The following is a 12,985-nucleotide window of genomic DNA, read 5'->3' on the forward strand; positions in this document are numbered from 1 at the left end:
GTGATGTAAAGTACTGTTAAGAGCACTGTTTCAGACATATAATGTTGCTGCATTATACTCATAGTAATAGTTATCAGGAACCTCAAACCCCACACCTCACACTTAGCAAACTAATTTGGAGACTAACCCTTAGAATCTGTTGCCATTTTTACTGTTTCCCTTACTATGTTTCTTTATATCTTACTTATAAAATGGAGAATTTGGTATTTATTCATCTCCCCTTTCGTTCATTTTGCTCAGTCCAGTTCCTTCCAGTTCCATCTATGGATCAGCAAGTTTCAGGATTTCATTTTTTGAATAATAATGATTATTACATAATCATTCTGCAAAGTATATATACTACAATTTCTTGACCTATTATTTGTTTTTGTGTGTTTGTTTGTTTGTGGGTCACACTCAGTGGCATTTAGGGATTGATTATTCTGGCTGTCTGCTCAGAAATTGCTCCTGGCAAGCTCAGGGGACCACATGGGGATCAAACTGGGGCCAGTCCTAGGTAGGTGGCATGCATGGCAAACACCCCTACCTCTGTGCTATCACTCCAGCCTCTTCTTTTATATATATATATTTGCCATTTATTTTTCTTTTTTTCTTGTGACTGAAGTGCATTACACAGAATTATTTACGGTACATAGTGACAATGAATGAAGGGCATTTCCACCACCAATGTTGTCCTCCCTCCCCTCCTTTCCCAGCATGTCTCCCATATCTCCCTCCTTCACTTCCCACCCCCAGAATACTAGTGTAACTGGTCTCCACTTTACAGCTTGTTGTAGACTGTGTATCTATTCGGTCATTGACTTTGGATTTGGTGTTCCAGTCTGGTCATTTTTTATTTGTACTACATGTTTTTTGAGCACATTTGTTGTTTCTAGATCTCAGTGAGTGAAAATAACACCACTGCAATAAACAAAGTACAAATATATTTATGCATTAATGTTTTATGTTAAGTCATAAGGAAGCTTGGTACTTTCTGTTTAAAAAATAACTTGATTCCTGGGCCCTGAGAGATAGCACAGCAGTGTTTGCCTTGCAAGCAGCCGATCCAGGACCAAAGGTGGTTGGTTCGAATCCCGGTGTCCCATATGGTCCCCTCTACCTGCCAGGAGCTATTTCTGAGCAGACAGCCAGGAGTAACCCTTGAGCACCGCCAGGTGTGGCCCCCCAAAACAAAACAAAACAAAAAAACAAAACTTGATCCTTAATTTTTGAGCAGTCTCTGTACTATTTCTCATGGAGGTTGAATTTCATGACATTCTCATAAACAGTGAAATGGGGATTCTTTTTTTAGCCATCACTGTCCTGCTAGCACTGTCTCCCCATTTTTGATGTATGTTATTCTTCACTACTATGAGGCGATATTTGTCATTTTTATTTGCATATCATATATACTTGAGTATAAGCTGGACTTGGCTTATACTCGAATCATACAGGTTATTTCATTCTGTTCGCGTGCATCGAATCAAACGCACGTAGTCTCCAGTCGTCTTCTGCCATCTGGAGGAGGCGGTACTTCCACTCAGTCCACAAGTCATGGCTGAGGTGAAGAGGTAGGTGGCTGAACTGAACTGGATGGGACTGAACTATTAAACCCACAATATTCTGTGCTTTTATGAGACTGACCGCAGTGATAATGATGCCTGCGAACTCAGTGATGATGAAAATGTCTATGCTGATACCCTCAGATCAGATAGAGCTCTGGACATACATATGATGAGGAGGAGGAATCCAGTTTTGAAGGATTTTAACCTTTGTGATTTAGCTTGATTACCCGTTAAGCTAGTTTTCTGCACTTTATTTAAAGTTTTAAAGTTATTGTTGCTAGTTTACCGTTTTTCTTTAGCAATAAATATTGAAAAACATTTGACCTACTGATTCCTCAATTATTGTAATTGTTTTGGGTATATATATACTTTTTTTGTTTGTTTGTTTTGGGGGTCAGACTTGGCAGAGCTCAGTGGTTACTCCTGGCTCTATGCTCAGAAATTGCTCCTGGCAGGCTCGAGGTATCATATGGGATGCCGGGATTCGAACCATCGTCCTTCTGCATGCAAGGCAAACACCCTACCTCCATGCTATCTCTTTGGCCCCAGTGAATATATATTTTTATTTTTGAAATTTATCAGTGGCTGCTGCATTTTCTATTTTGGCTTATATTTGAGTATATTTGGTATTTTGATGATACTTTATAAAAAGAACTTTATCATATACTTACTTCCCACCTCTCTACGTCTTCTTTAACTCAATGTCTCTTCGGATTCTCTTACCTTTTACTTATGGGGTCATTTAATTTGTGGTTCTTAAGTTCTGTAAGTGTTTTTTTAATTTATGATATTAGTTCTTTGTTATTTGTAGGGTAAGTGAATATTTTCTCCTTTTTAGTAGAGTGTCTATTTACATCATATATAATGGTGAAAATTGGAAAGTCTTTCCTCTAGTTATCACAAGACAAAGTCTGTCCTCTCTCACTTTGCAAGACATTAAGCAATAAGGAAATATTAAAGGGATTCATATTTGAAAAGAGGTCAAACTATTATTATTTGAAGATGTTAAAGTTATATATATATGTAAACCTTTAAGAATGTTATTAAAAATCCTAGGAAAAACCCATGTAGTAATAGAGGAAGCTACAAAAATATTCATGCAGAAACTTGTGATATCTCTATATGATAAAAATGAGGTAGATGAAAGTTAAATTAAAAAATCACAATGGCTATTATTTCCCCTAAATTAAGTGACCAGGAATCATCCTAACAAAAGTGTGAAAAACTTATACAAATAAAAATCTACTAAAAGAAAATAGCAGAAGACACATTAAGTGGAAGCCACAGTTTTTCTCCTTAGATCAGAAGGATTAGAATTTCCATCCTGGGGGCCCGGAGAGATAGCACAGCGGCGTTTGCCTTGCAAACAGCTGATCCAGGACCAAAGGTGGTTGGTTCGAATCCCGGTGTCCCATATGGTCCCCCGTGCCTGCCAGGAGCTATTTCTGAGCAGACAGCCAGGAGTAACCCCTGAGCACCGCCAGGTGTGACCCAAAAAAACCAAAAAAAAAAAAAAAAAAAAAAAAGAATTTCCATCCTGGGGCCAGAGAAATAGTATGAGGTAAACCATTTGCCTCGCATGCAGAAGGTCGGTGGTTCGAATGCCACCATCCCATATGGCATCCCTGAGCCTGTCAGAAGCGATTCCTGAGCATAGAGCCAGGAGGAACCCCTGAGCGCTGCCGGGTATGACCCCCCCCCCAAAAAAAAAAAGAATTTCTGTCCTACTTAAAACATTATACAGATTCAATGCAGGTTCCATAAAAATCCCTTTAGATTTTTCAACATGGATTAAGTCATCAAATATTTATATGGAGTAACAACATTTTCTGAATATCCAGATGAATACTGAGAAAAAAGATGAGATGTTTTTCTATCTCCAGCTTGAAATACACTCTAAAATTATAGTAATCAAAACAGTATAGTTCTGGACAAAAGGCAGACTGTCAATAGCATAGAACTTGGATGAAAAACAAACCCTCATTGATATGGAAAACTAGCTGATAACAAAGTGGTTTGGTGTATGAAGTGGAGCAAGAAGAATCTCTTCAAATAGTGTCAAAAAGTCCAATTAGTCACATATAAAAAAATTGATCTGGATCGCTATACATACCATAAATAAAACTTGCTTGAAAATCTATTAAAGGCCTTGTAATTATATTCAAATACATAAGGTACATTAAGGACAACAGAACTCTCCATGATATTAACTTCAAAAACATCTTCCATAATTCATTGCCATTAAAAAAGCAAGTGAAAATTCCACAAATGGAAATGCATAAAACTAAGGTGTTTCTGTACTATAACAGAAAATTAGTATTATTCATAATCAAAGATGAAGATTACATATTTGAAGTGTCTAATAGCCTTTGGTAGGTAAGAAACATTCAACTGTTTATTTTTTATCTGGATTAAAAAAGTGAATTGGCATATTTATTCTTGATAAAACATTGTTATACATATTTTATATGTCAGTTTACAAAATTTCAAATTTAAAAGTTTGAAGTAATGATTTAGGTCTATTTTTTTAGATTGAACGTCAGTATGTCTATATATTTGTATAGCATAAGGCTTTATGTTTATCTTCAGATTCTTGAAAATCAGGTTGTTGCTGTAGAGAAAAATAATATTATATCTATAATATTCGATTCATTTTTTACTTGACATTCTTTCTTTTCTCCTATAGCCTAAAAGACTTTGGTGACTTCACACTGATGAAGAACAAGACAGAAGTGACTGAATTCATTCTGCTAGGACTAACTGATGCTCCAGAACTGCAGGTTCCTCTCTTCATATTGTTCACCCTCATCTACCTCATCACTTTGATTGGGAACCTGGGAATGATCACATTGATTCTGTTGGATTCTCGTCTCTATACTCCCATGTACTTTTTCCTCAGTAACCTGTCTCTGGTGGACTTTTTTTACTCGACAGCTGTCACTCCCTCTGTCATGTCTGGATTTCTTATTAGAGACAAGGTCATCTCTTACAACGCATGTGCTGCTCAAACATTCTTTTTTTCAGCATTTGCCACTGTGGAAAACTACCTCTTGGCTTCAATGGCCTTTGACCGCTTTGTGGCAGTGTGCAGACCCCTACATTACACCACCACCATGACGACATGTGTTTGCGCTTGTCTTGCAACAGGCTCTTATATCTGTGGTTTTGTGAATGCCTCTATCCACATTGGGGATACATTCAGTCTCTCTTTCTGCAAGTCCAATGTGGTCCATCACTTTTTCTGTGACATTCCAGCAGTCATGGTTCTCTCTTGCTCTGATAGAAGTGTAAGTGAGCTGGTTCTTGTTTCTGTGGTCAGCTTCAATATATTTTTTGCTCTCCTGATTATCTTGACATCCTACACATTTATATTCATCACTATTTTAAAGATGCGCTCATCAGCCGGGTATCAGAAGGCTCTATCCACCTGTGGTTCCCACTTTGTTGCAGTTTCTATCTTCTATGGGACAATTATATTCATGTATTTGCAGCCAAGTTCCAGCCATTCCATGGACACAGACAAAATGGCATCTGTGTTCTATACCATGATCATTCCCATGTTGAACCCTATAGTCTACAGTCTGAGGAATAAAGAGGTTAAGAGTGCATTTATGAAAGTTGTTTCAGAAGCCAAGATGTTTTTAGGGTTGTAATTCAATGTACAATATACACTAGCCTAATATTATTAATATTATTTTGGAAGGCCACATCTGGAGGTGCTCCAGGCTTATTCCCAATATGTGGTCACTGATCACTCCTGTTTGGACTCAAAGAGTGTAAGTGATTGAACCTGATCAACTATATGTAGAGGAAGTGTCCTACATAGTGTACTAGCTCTACTCCACTATCCTGTTTTCATTAAGGCCAGAGTGAAATTCAACACTTGAGGTGATATTTGCTCAAAATTCTCTTGTATTCAAAAAAGAAAGTAACCTACCTACCTTTCTTTTATCATCTATCTATCTATCTATCTATCTATCTATCTATCTATCTATCTATCTATCTATCTATCTATCATCTATCTATTTGTCTACCTATTTATATCCTAAAATAATAGAAAAAAAGATTATTATATCTTAATAATTTCTTGTCAAATACCTTATTAAAGACATTGTTTTATTATTCATAATACATGCTTTTAAAATATCAATGAAAACATATGTGAAAAAGACACAATGAGTCTATGGTTTATATATATATACATATATATATACACATATATATGCATGTGTCCTATGAGAAAATATAAAACAGCAGTGGGAAATTTGCTAGAATAAAATGGAATGCTGCTGTTTTTTAGTGATGGTAATAAAGATACTTAACTTTGACAAAATAATTTAAATTAATGTATTATGTTTCCTACTGGCTCCCTTATTCCTTATTTCAAAGCTGTTCTGAGTTCTAATTTTAGAATGAAGTAATGTACACTATTTATCATTTGATAATTATCTGTGCTATTTGATATATTCTCTATATAAATGAAAATACTATAAGTGGGTTCTTTTTATTTGATTTGAAGTGAGTTTCGATTGCTCAATATTTAAGAGGCAAATAAATAAAGCTTCTGAAATTATTTCTGTGTTGGGACCTGACACTGAGTACAGCAGGTAGTGTTGTACCACCATGCATGCAACAGATTCCATATTGAGTCTCCATCCATCCCTTCATGGCCCTCTAAGAACCACCAGGATTGATTCTTTAGTGCAGAGTAAAATCTGAGCGCTGCTGGGCATGACTCCAAAATGAACAAAAAATATTTCTATCTGATCCAACATGCTACAGAACCAACAATCTAAAGAATAAAGATGCCTAAGTTATACATTTTAAATAGAATCAAGAGACTCAAGCTATTACAAACTAAAAACAAAATGGACCTGTTAACACTAGTAGTCTAGGAGGCCTAGGGTGGAAGTATGGGATGCATGCTGGGAACTTGGAGGTTCTCATGGCTTATTCTTGGGTCTTGCTCAGGAATCACTCCTGATGGGATTAGGAAATTATATGCAATGCTTGGGATTAAACCCAGGTCAACCGCATGCAAGGCTAATGCCCTATCCACTGTACTATTACTTTGGTCCCTTAATTAAGGTCTTTAATGATACTTTATCAGGATTTTTTGTGAATTAATAAGTCACTCTTTATTCACCATCTACATTATTCTTCCATTAAGCAATTTTTCATAGTATTTAAGAACCAAACCACATGTATAGTAGGTATAAAAGAACCTTTATGTTGACTTATTTATTTTCTCTCTGTTCAGACTGTTAGATTCCAAGAGAACTGTGGCCTTATCAGTTCATTTTTAATAGAATCCTCAGTACCTAAATGATAAACTGTTTCATTGCATATGACCAAAAACACTAGTAAAAGAATGAATAAAATTATATTGAATCCAACTATGGATTGAAACGTAAAACTCTTAATGATTACTGTTGTGTATGATTCATAATATAATTTTTCTAACAATCTATACTCGAGTATAAGAACTAAGTTTCACATCTAGAAGTGAACATTATTTAAATACTTATTTAGATTTCTTCTGTAGGCAAGATTTATCTAGTTTCGCTCAATTATTTACTTTTTTAAAAATAATTTATTTTTGTATTTTTCATTTGTTAATTTTTATCAGAGCTAATAAACAATATAAGGCATTTATTTCTTTGCTTGAAACTGTCCCACTCTCACTAATCAAAGCTATTCGCTGTTTCAGTTAACTCCTGTGTTCTTTGCCATAACTTAATTTTGAATAAATTAGCATTTAATTATCTTAATGCACTACATGATGCTCTTTGTTCATCCATGTGTATTCCAAACATATCTCAGCACCAACGATCTCCATAGAGAATCCAAATTTTTCTGGTAGCCTTGATAGATGGGATATTTGGGTCTCACCCAACAAGACTCAGGCTTACTTCTGACTCTGCACTCAAGATTAGTGGACCAATGAGATGCCAGGGATCATTAAAATGGCAATACTCCCCAAAGCATTGTACAGATTTAATGCAATCCCTCTAAAGATACCTACGGCATTCTTCAAAGAAGTGGATATAATACTCCTGAAATTCTTCTGGAACAATAAACACCCACGAATAGCTAAAGAAATTCTTAGGAAAAGGAATATGGAAGGCATTACTTTTCCCAATTTTAAACTGTATTACAAAGCAATAGTTATCAAAAACAGCATGGTATTGGAATAAAGACAGATCCTCAGATCAGTGGAAAAGGCTTGAGTATTCAGAGAATGTTCCTCAGACATACAATCAACTAGTCTTTGATAAAGGGGCAAGAAATCCAAATGAAACAAGAAAAGCCTTTTCAACAAGTGGTGTTGGCACAACTGGTTTCCACTTGTAAAAAAGCTAATTCAGACCCCCAGCTAACACCAAGTACGAAGTTAAAATTCAAATAAATTAAAGACCTTGAGTGCTTGCTTCGGCAGCACATATACTAAATTTGGAATGATACAGAGAAGATTAGCATGGCCTCTGAGCAAGGATGACATGCAAATTAGTGAATTAAAGACCTTGATATCAGACCTGAAACTATAAGGTATATAGAACAACACGTAGGTAAAACACTCCATAATACTGAGACTAAAGGCATCTTCAAGGAAGAAACAGCACTCTCCAAACAGTGGAAGCAGAGATAAACAGATGGGAATATATGAAACTGAGAAACTTCTGCACCTCAAAGGAAATAGTGCCTAGGATACAAAAGCCACCACTGAATGGAGGAAACTATTCACCCAATACCCATCAGATAATGGGCTAATATTAAAAATATACAAGGCACTGACAGACCTTTACAAGAAGAAACACCTAACCCCATCAAAAAATGGGGAGAACAAATGAACACTTTGTCAAAGAAGAAATATAAATGGCCAGAGGACACATGAGAAAATGCTCCACATCACTAATCATCAGGGAGATGCAAATAAAAACAACTATGAGGTACCATCTCACACCACAGAAATTGGTGCACATCACAAAGAATGAGAACATGCAGTGCTGGTGGGGATGTGGAGAGAAAAATGATCATTTACTGCTGGTGGGAATGCCGTTTAGTTTAGCCTTAATGGAAAACAATATAAAGATTCCTCAAAAAACTGGAAATTGAGCTTCGGTATGATCCAGCTATACCACTCCTAGGGATATACCCTGTGAGGAACACAAAAAACTTATTTAAAAATTTCTTCAGCATACTTATATTTATTGCAGCATTATGTACAACAGCCAGACCCTGGAAACAACCAAAATGCCATTCAGCATAGAAATGGCTAAAGAAACTGTAGTACATATACACAATGAAATATTATGCAGCCTTCAGGAGAGATGAAGTCATGAAATTTTCCTATTTATGGATGCATATGAAGTCTATTACGCTGAGGTGGGGGGAGGAGAGAGATTGGGGCATCGGTGGATGGAATGTTACACTGGTGAAGGGGGGTGTTCTGTTTATGACTGAAACCCAACTATAATCATGCTTGTAATTATGGTGCTTAAATAAAAAATTTAAAAAAAAGAAAAATCAGACCTTTGTAATACAATTTGTGTTCTATTGTCAGAATTTCTTTATCTATTTGTAATCTTTTTTGGTTCTACACAAATTGTAAACTATTTTTCTATTTGGTAAAAACACAAGTGCAATTTGATCAGAATTATATACCCGATAGGTTTTGTGTGTGTGTGTGTGTGTGTGTGTGTGTGTGTGTGTGTGTTTGTCTTTGTTTTAGGGCCACACCAGGTGGTGCTTGGGACTTACTCCTATCTCTATGCTCAGGATCATTCCTAGAAAGGCTCAGGGGACCATATTGGGAAGGGGAAATTAGGTATCTAACTAAATAGACATGTACCCCCATACAATCTCTCCACTCCCAGACTGTTCTTGATCCACTTCTAACACTAACTAGCTGTCTCCATTATACAAAGCAGCAACAGAGACCCAAATAGAAACACTGAAGTAGAGGGAGAGGTGGGCATTGGTGGTGGAAAGGTTTCACTGATGAAGGAGGGTGTTTTTTTTTTTATAACTAAAACTCAACTACAAACATGTTTGCAATCCAGGTGCTTAAATAAAGATATTATTTTAAAAAATAAAGTCAACATGTATGCCAAAAAAAGTAGTAAAATTCACCTGAGGCTGCTGTGACCATGGGCTAGAAACAGTATTGCTTCAATGAAGGTCCCTATTCTACCCCAGAAAGGCCAGGAGGTCACATTCCACTGCATAGGAGCAGGCTACAGCCAGCATATGATTGCCATGGGCTGCAGAAGACCAAATTCCTTTTCTTAACAGAACTGAGTCATGATACAGTTGTTATTTAGAATTTATCCTAAATATCAGACCAAAACTTGAATCTAACTAAAGCCACCTCTTGGCTTACTTCTTTCCAGTCTTCTTCCTTCCATATAAAGTTTTATACTTGAACATCCTCTCCATAAATTTTTTACTCTGTTACTCTTCTCTCTTTGTTTTTCTTAATTTTACCAAATTGACCTTTAGGTTGCTAAACATTCATAATAGTAAAAGCAACAAGATTATTATGTAACTCATAAGTTTTCTCCATATTTCCCAATTGCCACAAATAGAAAAAAGTTGTAAATAATGTATATTCACTGACTTCTACAAACCCCAGGAGCTGTCAAATGAAATTATATATGGTTCTAATAGATGGAATATAGAATTCAAAGACTAGGAATGCTAGGAGAGCTGAAATAGCCAGAACAACCTGCTCATAGAAACTCTGGAAATAGGTCTATGGAAGAGAAATTAGCAAGCTGGTTAGGGTACATACAATGGGAACATGCTGAGACCACCTGTCCAATCCCTCCTGAACCAACAATCAGCTTTCCTTAGGAAACAGCACACAGTGCAGTTAGATTTCAGACCCAAGATGCAACTTGACATCTGGTCTACCAAAGTGTGTGCTGTGGAGGGAACCTCACTAGGAGTTCTGAGATCTGAGTTCTACTGTTGACAATTCTACTGACTAATGTCAGAGCAGGACATTCAGGCCCACTGGCAAAAAAAGAAACACAAATTCATTGCCTCCAGAAACTGCAAATAAGATCAACTAGACCCAGGAGCTGCTATGAAATCCCACAAGATTTTTATTTTTCTCCTCAGATCTGTAGACAACAGATAATAAGTCCCTCATGCAAAAATTTTGCCTTCTTATTTATGAATATGATTATTTTTCCCTGGAGCCCTGGAGGCTGCCAACATCCAAAGACAACTTTTATACTCACTACATCACCTCCTCAAACCATAGTTTAAATATCTCCCTGATATGCTTAAAAAGAATGAATCTACCAAACTACATTCGCGTAGCTGAGCAGTCTTCAGTGCTATTGCACAAAATTCTTATATGGTCTTGAATGAGTTGCATTCAAAACCCGAGATTAACCCAGCTGGATCGTTCTACCAGATATTAAGACATAACTGGCTTAGGGAAGGTTGTGAGGACACCAGTTCTCAAGTAAGGTTAACACAAACTACGAAAGGTGAGATTGTAGTGCTGTTATCAGTTACAGCTAAAGATTAAAGATTTGACTGCTGCTATCACTCGATCATCTAATTGGATCACATCCAGACAGGAATTTCTGCTCCTGTGTGAAATGTACAAGTAAGATAGACTTTTTTGTTTTCAAACACTTTAGCTGTAGTATCATTGGATTTTTTTCTGTCACTAATTAAATTTGAGAAAAGAAAATTTGATATTTTGGGGGGCAAAGTAAAGTAAGACAGCAGGGGCTTCTTCAAATTAGGGCCTCATTGTAAATAATTATGTATCTGTAACATGCTCATGATAGAATTAATTACTATACTCAAAATTTGGCTTTGAAATAAGACAGAACTAAATTTTAGCAAGGACTTCTTTATTGATGAATCTTGTATGTTTGGTGAGCATTTAACTATTCAGAGACTTAGTTTCCTCAAGAAAAAAAATCTCTATCAGAAAAAAATATTATGATGATTATCTGAAACAATATAAGAAAGATATTTATCACCATCACTAAAACTGAGAAAATGCTCTATGGTGGCATCCATATTCAGAAAAGCAGCATAAATAATGATTCAAATTCCAATGATAAACTCATAGAATCCTGGGATAATATTTTATTGTTTTCTCCTCTTTTATTTATAACACCTTAAAAAATCTAATCCTTCTAAGGCTCAGTTTCTTGACTATAAAATGAAGATAAATATTTCTGTCTCAAAATATTAATGTTCCATTGGGGCAAATATCAGAATGATTTATGCTTTTTAGCAGGCTACCTGACTTAGAGTATTTAATTAGTAAGTATGGTCAGCAATCTTTGTTTTTGGGGGGGGGGTCACACCCGGCAGCTCTCAGGGGTCACTCCTGGCTCTACGCTTCAGAAATTGCTTCTGGCAGGCTCGGGGGACCATATGGGATGCCAGGATTCGAACCACTGTCCTTCTGCATGCAAGGCAAATGCCTTACCTCCATGCTATCTCTCTGGCTCCAAAAGACAATCTTAATAAGTCTATGGGAGTTGATTTACTTAAACTCCATTCTTCCCATAGAAAAAAGAGAAAGATTTTGGGAGTAAAGTCCTAGTATAGTTAAGTGAAAAATATATAGCTGCCTATTATATTAGGGTGGTAATATTAATTCTTATTCCCCATCTCCCCTTGAGATATATTTTCTTATTGCATGTCATAATCAACATGCATACGTAATAATGTGAAAAGATAGGTTCCAGCATTTCTTAAAATATGCTCTTGCCATAGAACTTTATGCTCCCTCCTGTAAATTTTTCTGAGTTCAGTCAGTTTGTTCTGCCCTCTTCTCTGGATCAAATTGATTCTTCTTTAGAAGATTTAGCCAGAAAGATCGTACAATAAGTAGCATGCTTGCATTGAACATGGTCAAATCAAGTTCAATCTCTAGCATCCCATACAGTCCCCTGAGCACATCTAGCAATAATGACTGAAAGCAGAACAGTAATTCCAGGAATAACCCTGAGCATCACCAGGTGTGACAGAAAAAAAAACACAATATTTTTTGAGGCTACTAAGTGTGTAAAAGCTAATTCTTAAACACAAGAGATGTCACCATCCAGGTTCTCAAGTTATCTATATGGGAATACTTCCCAGAATTGCCTTATAAAAGGTAAAAATTTATTATAAGTTTTTTTAAATCATCAATATGCTCTCATTTTATTGTTAAAAATTGAGAAAACAAATGAGTAAATAATTTTCCCAAGAAGACCTCCTAAAGAAGGACCTAATCAAACTAATATTTTCCTTTTTTCTGCTTAAGTACTATGATTAACAATAGTGTTCATATTTAGTTCATATTTATGCTTTAGATATAAATACTAAAAATATACCTACCCAAAAATGCTTATACCCTTTCCCTTTATGTTGTTCTTATACCCCTTTATCATCCATGAACCACTCACCCTAAATTG

At 36.0% G+C, this 12,985-nt stretch overlaps 2 protein-coding genes and 1 non-coding gene across 3 annotated transcripts in view; 2 read left to right on the forward strand and 1 right to left on the reverse strand.

Annotated features, from left to right (window-relative positions):
* The window catches only part of SSRP1 (structure specific recognition protein 1), a 1,220,984-nt gene that overhangs the window by 1,098,615 nt on the left and 109,384 nt on the right, over window positions 1–12,985 (reverse strand). The window lies entirely within an intron of this gene.
* On the forward strand, window positions 4,259–5,197 carry LOC126017744 (olfactory receptor 5B3-like). The gene has a single exon (XM_049779796.1). The coding sequence runs from the start codon at window positions 4,259–4,261 to the stop codon at window positions 5,195–5,197; it is 939 nt and encodes a 312-aa protein (XP_049635753.1).
* Window positions 7,968–8,074, forward strand: LOC126019874 (U6 spliceosomal RNA). The gene has a single exon (XR_007499490.1). It is a non-coding gene; the product is annotated as a U6 spliceosomal RNA (small nuclear RNA).

This window comes from Suncus etruscus, chromosome 9 (genome assembly GCF_024139225.1).
Source record: "Suncus etruscus isolate mSunEtr1 chromosome 9, mSunEtr1.pri.cur, whole genome shotgun sequence".
Classification (NCBI taxonomy): domain Eukaryota; kingdom Metazoa; phylum Chordata; class Mammalia; order Eulipotyphla; family Soricidae; genus Suncus; species Suncus etruscus.